The sequence below is a fragment of the Nerophis ophidion genome, linkage group LG01, assembly GCF_033978795.1.
Source record: "Nerophis ophidion isolate RoL-2023_Sa linkage group LG01, RoL_Noph_v1.0, whole genome shotgun sequence".
Taxonomy (NCBI): domain Eukaryota; kingdom Metazoa; phylum Chordata; class Actinopteri; order Syngnathiformes; family Syngnathidae; genus Nerophis; species Nerophis ophidion.
The window spans coordinates 8,421,960-8,431,688 of NC_084611.1; the positions used below are offsets into that span (position 1 = coordinate 8,421,960).

Consider the following 9,729-nt stretch of genomic DNA (forward strand, 5'->3'; position numbering starts at 1 on the left):
ATTTATCCATCACATGCACAGATAATTCCCAGCATGATTATTAGCTAAAACAACCTGATTTAATGCAAATTCAGCAGAATTTATACCCTGCACTGTGCATTCCTCCATCACATGCACAGATAATTCACAGCATGATTATTAGCTAAAACAACCTGATTTAATGCAAATACAGCAGAATTTCAACCCTGCACTGTGCATTCCTCCATAACATACACAGTGCATTTATCCATCACATGCACAGATAATTCCCAGCATGATTATTAGCTAAAACAACCTGATTTAATGCAAATTCAGCAGAATTTATACCCTGCACTGTGCATTCCTCCATCACATTTGCAGTGCATTTATCCATCACGTGCACAGATAATTCCCAGCATGATTATTAGTTAAAACAACCTGATTTAATGCAAATACAGCAGAATTTCAACCCTGCACTGTGCATTCCTCCATCACATGTGCAGTGCATTTATCCATCACGTGCACAGATAATTCCCAGCATGATTATTAGCTAAAACAACCTGATTTAATGCAAATTCAGCAGAATTTATACCCTGCACTGTGCATTCCTCCATCACATGTGCAGTGCATTTATCCATCACATGCACAGATAATTCCCAGCATGATTATTAGCTAAAACAACCTGATTTAATGCAAATTCAGCAGAATTTATACCCTGCACTGTGCATTCCTCCATAACATACACAGTGCATTTATCCATCACATGCACAGATAATTCCCAGCATGATTATTAGCTAAAACAACCAGATTTAATGCTAATTCAGCAGAATTTAAACCCTGCACTGTGCATTCCTCCATCACATGTGCAGTGCATTCCTCCATCACATGCACAGATAATGCCCAGCATGATTATTAGCTAAAACAACCTGATTTAATGCAAATTCAGCAGAATTTATACCCTGCACTGTGCATTCCTCCATCACATGCACAGATCATTCCCAGCATGATTATTAGCTAACACAACCTGATTTAATGCAAATACAGCAGAATTTCAACCCTGCACTGTGCATTCCTCCATAACATACACAGTGCATTTATCCATCACATGCACAGATAATTCCCAGCATGATTATTAGCTAAAACAACCAGATTTAATGCTAATTCAGCAGAATTTAAACCCTGCACTGTGCATTCCTCCATCACATGCACAGATAATTCCCAGCATGATTATTAGCTGAAACAACCTGATTTAATGCAAATTCAGCAGAATTTATACCCTGCACTGTGCATTCCTCCATCACATGTGCAGAGCATTCTTCCAGATAATCGGACATCTCTAGTTTTAAATGTATTTCAATGCACTTAACTGATGACTTAATGTCCAAGTAAGCGCGATGATCTGAAAAAAAAAAAAAAAGGTCCTAATATTTTAGTAGGGTTTAACGATGATGTCGTTTAAAAAAAAAAAAGGTGCGGTAATTGGATGACAAATATGCACGGCCGCGGTGGTGTGAATGCTGCTTTCACAGCGTTCACACAGCGATAAGTGATGATGGCGCCTCATGGCGATAACAGGGGGCGGGGAGAGGCTGGACGGGGAGGCGGGGTTAATGAGGGGGCGTGATAACACACACACACACACACACACACACACACTCAAGCCTGCTATAAAAATGTCACGACGCAATCATGCAGCAGTCTTCCCTTTTCTCTCTCTCTGTCTCTGTCGGTCAGCCATCCCTCCATCCCTCCCTCCACTGCCCGGACCCTCTCCCTCCTGCCAGGCGCCCATGAGCCCACCAGGACCCCCGCAACTTTGCAACTGAAGGTGAGGACTTAGCGTGGAGCGTTTTGCACGGAATGCCCGACACGTTGATGCTAATTTAGAAATGGTGGCGGCGAGACAAATTCCTAGAGTGCGTGACCATGTTGCTTCATGATGTCAGACATAGGCAAGGTTAAAACAAAAATAAGAACTAAATGATGCATTTGTATTTTACACTTGATGTACATTTTGAATTCTCTAAAAAAAAAAGGTGAATATTTAATTAAAAAAATTTTTAGGCATATGTTAAACCTTAAAATAGGGCAAGAAATCTACTGTAAATGAAAACAAGCAGAATGTATGCAGTTATATTAAACAATATAAGTATATTGTACATGGTCATTGGCAGTACTTATGTATTATATAAACATATAATATATAAAAGGCTCCAATTACTTCACTTCAAAAATTCCATGTTGAAATATTTTAGGGGGAAAATATTGCTTATTTTAAGGCAGCACGGTGGTGCAGGGCTGAGTTCAATCCCGGGTTTAGGATCTGGACAAGCGGTAGGAAATGGATGGATGGATATACTACTGTATATAAAATATGTCAATTACATGCATGTTATATTTGATATTGCTGCTATTGTGCATTTTTTTGTCTAGCCTTTGTAACTGAGCTACCGTGTGGAACAATTTCCCTTGTGGATCAATAAAGATTGTAATCAAAAATAGAGGGAAAAAACATGATCTGGAAAATGAAAATGAAATAAATTAAAAGTATTACACTATTTTAATGAAATAAAAATCAAATAGATGAAAATTAAAAGTATGACGAAAACACGGAAGACAAATCTGATGTTTGATTTTTCTACAAAAGCAAAATAGTTCATTAAAAAGCTTGTTTTTTGTTTTTTTTTTATTTGTTTTAGTCCAAATTGTGAGCATATTTTAAACCTTTAAAATGGCAACAAATGTACTGTATATGTAAAACAAAACAATATATATATATATATATATATATACATATATATATATATATATGCAGTTCTACTCAAAACTGGAATGACACTGGATCAAAAATAGGGAAAAAAACATGACATTTTTGGCCCCTGTTGATTACATTTGAACGAGATGAAAATTAAGTGTGCCGAAAATACGCAAGACAAATTTGATGTTTGATTCTTCCACAAAAGCAAAATATTTCAATAATTTTTTTTTTTTTTTTTTTTTATTAATTACTGGTAGTCCAAATCCTGAGCACATTTGAAACCTTTAAAATGGCAACAAATGTACTGTATATGTAAAAATTTATATTTTTATATATATACATATATATATATATATATATATATATATATATATTATTATTTTTTATTTTTATATATAGATATACATATATATACACACACACATATATATACATACATGTATATATATGTATGTATATATATGTGTGTGTGTATATATATATATATATGTGTGTGTGTGTGTGTGTGTAAATATACATATATATATATTTATATATATATGTAAATATATATATACATATGTAAATATATATGTGTGTATATATTTACATATGTATATATATGTATATACGTATATATTTACGGACAAACATATGTGTGTGTGTGTGTATATATATATATATATATATATATATATATATATATATATATATATACATATATATTTATTTATTTACTTTTTTTACTGTTTGATTTTTGTACAAAAGCAAAATATTTCATTAAAATTGTGTTGTTTTTTTTGTTGTTTTTTAAATAAAGTACCGGTAGTCCAAATCCTGAGCATATTTTCACCCTTAAAAATGGCAACAAATGTACTGTATATGTATGTGTGTATATATATATATATATATACATACAGGTATTATTGCATGGGTGTAGACCACCACAATGTATGCAGTTCTATTCAACACTGAAATGACACCGGATCAAAAAAATCAAGAAAAGAACATTTTTGGCCCCTGTAGATTACATTCGAATGAGATAAAAATTCAAAGTGTGAGGAAAACACGGAAAACAAATTTGATGTTTGATTTTTCTACGAAAGCAAAATATTTCATTAAAAAAAACGTTTTTTTGTTTATTTTTTAAATAAAGTGCTGGTAGCCCAAATCCTGAGCATATTTTCAACCATTAAAATGGCAATGTATATATGTATATATATATGTATATATATATATATATATATATATATATATATGTATATATATATATATATATATATATATATATATATATATGCAGTTTTATCCAATACACATTTGATGTTTGATTTTTCTGCAAAAGCTAAATATTTAATTAAAAAGTGTGGGGGTTTTTTTGTTGTTATTTTTTTCAATAAAGTACCAGTAATCCAAATGGTGAGCATATTTTCAACCTTTAAAATGGCAACAAATGTGCTGTAAATGGGAAGCCTGACTGTAGACCACCACCATGTATCCAGTGATGCAGTTCTATTAAACACTTTAATGACACTGAATCAAAAATAAAGAAGAAAAACATGACATTTTTGGCCCGTCCATCCATCCATCCATGTTCTACCGCTTATTCAAAATGAAAAGCGTGACTAATGAAATCCGAATAATTCATTAAATAATGTGTTGTTTTACACAAAAATTGTAAACCTAGTTGAATCAAATCTACTGTATATGAAAAAATATATTATTCTAAAAGAAAAACACTGGAATGACACTAAATAAAACAAGTTTTGGCCCACGTTGACTAAATTTTAACATGAAAAAGGTGGAAATGAATGCTGTAATTATAATTTATTTAACTAACCAGTTACGCTCCTAAATGTGAAAAATGATCATTTTGAAAAAAATGGAAATTTTTAAATCTTGACAAAGGTTTGGATTGCATGAGAAAGCAGGAAGGAGGATATTGCACAACACAACCAATGTTGTCATAACACTCAGCAGGGAGCAAACCGCCAAGTCAGCATAGCTCGGTTGGTAGAGCGGCCGTGCCAGCAACTAGAGGGTTGCAGGTTCGATTCCCGCTTCCGCCATCCTAGTCACTGCCGTTGTGTCCTTGGGCAAGACACTTTACCCACCTGCTCCCAGTGCCACCCACACTGGTTTAAATGTAACTTAGATATTGGGTTTCACTATGTAAAGCGCTTTGAGTCACTAGAGAAAAGCGCTATATAAATATAATTCACTCACACAAGCAATAATGGTCATTCAATCAATCAATCCAGGTTTATTCATACAGCCCTAAATCACAAGTGTCTCAAAGGGCTGCACAAGCCACAACGACGCTCAGATCCCATATCAAGGCAAGGAAAAACTGACTATGAGAAACCTTGGAGAGGACTGCAGATGTCGTTATTGTGGGTGCAATGGACGTGGAGTGGATCTAATGAATCCTTGTCACACCAACCGCTGAATTTAAAGCGCAAGCAGAGCTACACTGACCACCAATGCAACATAAAAGGAGGTTACCTACAGCCGCAGCTGTCAGTGCCAAGGTTGTTTCGGACTATTTTGTAAGAAGGCGCCCCATGAAGACGTTGCCTGTCAGGTGTACGCCACTAACTCTCCGCCACGTCCTTTTTTATTCGCCAGCTTCTCCGAGAAACGTCTAGAAAATTGACCCCGCCCCCCCGCAGCACCATGACCAGGAAGGTGTTCACCAACACCCGCGAGCGCTGGCGCCAGCAAAACGTCAACAGCGCCTTCTCCGAGCTGCGCAAGCTCATCCCCACGCACCCGCCCGAGAAGAAGCTGAGCAAGAACGAGATCCTGCGGCTGGCCATGCGCTACATCAACTTCCTGGCGCGGCTGCTGGAGAGCCAGGGCGGCGGCTTGCCGTCCGCCGCCGACCACGCCCCCGCCGCCCTGCTCACGCTGCTGCGGGGCAACATGGAGCAGCTGTGCTCGCCCGCCCGCCGCCCGTGGAGCCTGGCCAGCGACACCGAGGCGACCTCGCCCGGCTCCAGCTGCGGCAGCTCCGAGGCCTGGTGAGGACGCCCGGACCCGCCCGGTCGGGTCTGACCTCGCATCCCAGTGGACTGCACGCTCGCAGCTGGAAGTCATTTATTCCAACAGGGGTGCTAATTAGTCTGAATGTTGGCCCACGATTCATGTGTTCATCGTCAGCTCCGTGATGAAATGTGACACCTCTTTCATCAGTTAGCATTTAAAGGCCTACTGAAGTGCCCCATCCATCCATTTCTACCGCTTATTCCCTTTCGGGGTCGCTGAGATTTTCTTATTCAAACGGGGATAGCAGCTCCATTCTATGTGTCATACTTGATCATTTCGCGATATTACCATATTTTTGCTGAAAGGATTTAGTAGAGAACATCGACCATAAAGTTGGCAACTTTTAGTCGCTAATAAAAAAGCCTCGCCTGTACCGGAATTAGCAGACGATGTGAGCGTGACGTCACGGGTTGTAGAGCTCCTCACATCTGAACATGGTTTATAATCATAGCCACCAGCAGCAAGTGCAATTCAGACCAAGAGAGCGACGAATTCCCCATTAATTTGAGCGAAGATGAAAGATTTGTGGATGAGGAAAGTTAGAGTGAAAAAAAAAAAGAAAAGGCGACGGCTCCAGGCGGCGGCAGTGCGAGCGATTCAGATGTAATTAGACACATTTACTAACAATAGAAAAGCGCGATATAAATCTCATCCATCATTATTATTATTATTATTATCTGCTTATTGTGTTAATCATGTTTTAGTAAGATTATAAAGTCACACCTGAAAGTCGGAGGGCTGCGGTGAACGCCAGTGTCTCTCAGAGGAGCCAAGATCACAGCTGCCTTTTTTGACAGCTACAGGAGGAGGCCGCATAATCCACTGAAGTCTCCGGTAAGAGTCGACTTAATATCACAATTTTTCCCAAACTAAATCAACAATAGACAAAACAAATTACAATTACACAAACAAAATCAACAGACAAAAAAAACTTACAATAACACAAACCAAAATCAACAACAGACAAAACAACTTACAATTACACAAACCAAAATCAATAATAGACACAAAAACTTACGATTACACAAAAAAAAAAATGGCTCCAGGCGGTGGCATTGCGAGCGATTCAGATGTAATTAGACACATTTACTAGGATAATTCTGGAAAATCCCTTATCAGGGCCGGCATGGCGTAGTGGGTAGAGCGGCCGTGCCAGAAACCCGAGGGTTGCAGGTTGGCTTCCCACCAATTGACATCCAAATCGCTGCCGTTGTGTCCTTGGGCAGGACACTACACCCTTTGCCCCCGGTGCCGCTCACACTGGTGAATGAATGATTGGTGGTGGTCGGAGGGGCCGTAGTCAGTCTACCCCAGGGCAACTGTGGCTACAGATGTAGCTTACCACCACCAGGTGTGAATGAATGATGGGTTCCCACTTCTCTGTGAGCGCTTTGAGTATCTAACAATAGAAAAGCGCGATATAAATCTAATCCATTATTATTATTATTATTATTATTATCTGCTTATTGTGTTAATCATGTTTTAGTAAGATTATAAAGTCATACCTGAAAGTCGGAGGTGAACGCCAGTGTCTCTCAGAGGAGCCAAGATCACAGCTGCCTTTTTTGACAGCTACAGGAGGAGCTCGCATAATCCACTGAAGTCTCCGGTAGGAGCCGACTTAATATCACAATTTTCCCATTCGAAAACTTGCTGGTTGACGTCGAGAAACATGTTGGCTTGACCGTTCTGTGTTAAAGCTTCACAACAAAGAAAGAAACACCGGCCGTGTTTCGGTGCTAAAGGCAGCTGTAATCCACCGCTTTCCACCAACAGCATTCTTCTTTGACGTCTCCATTATTCATTGAAGAAATTGCAAAAGATTTAGATGTCCAAATTACTGTGTAATTATGCGATGAAAAGAGACGACTTTTAGCTGTGTGTGGTGCTGAGCTAGTATGTCCCCTCCAACCAATAACGTCACAAACACACGTCATCATTCCGCGACGTTTTCAACAAGAAACTCCGCGGGAAATTTAAAAAATTGTAATTTAGTAAACTAAAGCGGCCGTATTGGCATGTGTTGCAATGTTAATATTTCATCATTCATATATAAACTATCAGACTGCGTGGTGGCTAGTAGTGGCTTTCAGTAGGCTTTTAAATGGTTCAGCGCTATTCTGCCTTCAAGGTACTCAAAGCGCTTTGACATTATTTCCACATTCACTCATTCACACACACATTCACACACTTGATGAAAGGCCCAAACCACAACGGACGTGACGGGGTCGGTAGAAGGTGGGGATCGAACCAGGAACCCGCTGTTTGCTGGCATGGCCACTCCCCCCCTCCAATTTATTGATCTGCACTGAATTGCTCTCAGCATCTTTGACGGACAAACTGTATCAAATGGATATTACTCCCCAAACATCGTGACTGCCAATTGGGGGGAACGCCTCCAAAAGCACTTTTAAGTCCGGCCCACTGAGGAGAACCTGCACTGATATTTCTTTTCCGTTTGTTTTTTGTACAGTTTGCATTCTGGTCTAGCCAAAGATTGTTGAGAAGTGAAGAGGGCGCCAATGAGACACTTTGTTTTTTTGTGTAACTTATTTTTCTGTGAAAGTTGTTATTTATTTGAACTATTTATTGAATAAAGCGTTTTGTTACCTAAAGACGTGTTGTCTCTCCGTGCGTTGGATCGTTGGATCGTTCTCTAAATGACCTCAAATGTGAGCGACATTAATTTTATTAGAAATACTTTTCAAAATGAAATTGTGCAATAGAAATATTTGCATAATTACTGCGAACCTGAATTCACCAGCTATGATGCACAACGACACACGCCTGGGGGTGACAACCACAGACCAGCAACAGATTAAACTTACAACTACACAAACAAAATCAACAGTCAAAACGACTTACAATTATAGAAAAATATACAAAACAACAAAAAAATTACACAAACCAAATCAACAAAAGAAATTACAATTGCACAAAAAATGGCCAAACAACTTATAACACAAACCAATTAAACAATAGACAAAACAAATTACAATTGCACAAACCAAAATTCAACAATAGACAAAACAATTACAACTACACAAACAAAAATTAACAATAGACACAAAAACTCAATTTCACAAACCAAAACAATAATTGAGAAAACAATTACAACTACACGAACAAAAATCAACAACAGACAAAACAACTTACAATTACACCAAAAAATGGCCAAACAATTTACAATTACACAAACCAAATTAACAATAGAAAGTTTACAATTACACAAACAAAATCAACAACAGACAAAACAACTTACAATTACACAAACCAAATTAACAATAGAAAGTTTACAATTACACAAACAAATGAACAACAGACAAAACAACTTGCATTTACACAAACAAAATCAACAACAGACAAAACAACTTGCAATTACACAAACAAATGAACAACAGACAAAACAATTTACAATTACACAAACAAAATCAACAACAGACAAAACAACTTACAATTACGCAAAAAATGGTTAAACAACTTACAATTACCAAACCAAATCAACAATTGACAAAACAATTACAATTACACAAACAAAAATCAACAACAGACAAAACAATTTACAATTACACAAACAAAATCAACAGACAAAAAAACTTACAATTACACAAAAAATGGTTAAACAACTTACAATTACACAAACCAAATCCACAATTGACAAAACAATTACAACTATGCAAACAAAAATCAACAACAGACAAAACAACTTACAATTAGACAAACCAAATCAACAATAGAAAGTTTACAATTACACAAACAAAATCAACAATAGAAAGTTTACAATTACACAAACAAAATCAACAATAGACAGTTTACAATTACACGAACCAAAACAACAGACAAAAAAAACTTACAATTATGCAAAAAAATGGCTGAACAACTTAAAATTACACAAACCAAATCAACAATACAAAGTTTACAGTTACACAAACCAAATCAACAATACACAAAACACATTACAATTCCACAAACAAAATCAACAACAG

The 9,729-nt window shown here is 37.3% G+C and overlaps 1 protein-coding gene across 1 annotated transcript; it reads left to right on the forward strand.

Annotated features, from left to right (window-relative positions):
* The first annotated feature begins 1,633 nt into the window (after positions 1–1,633).
* On the forward strand, positions 1,634–8,340 carry tal2 (T-cell acute lymphocytic leukemia 2). The gene is made up of 2 exons (XM_061895267.1): positions 1,634–1,786; positions 5,324–8,340. Exon 2 carries the CDS (start codon positions 5,372–5,374, stop codon positions 5,720–5,722), a length of 351 nt encoding a protein of 116 aa, XP_061751251.1. The 5' UTR covers positions 1,634–1,786; positions 5,324–5,371; the 3' UTR covers positions 5,723–8,340.
* The last annotated feature ends 1,389 nt before the right edge of the window (positions 8,341–9,729 follow it).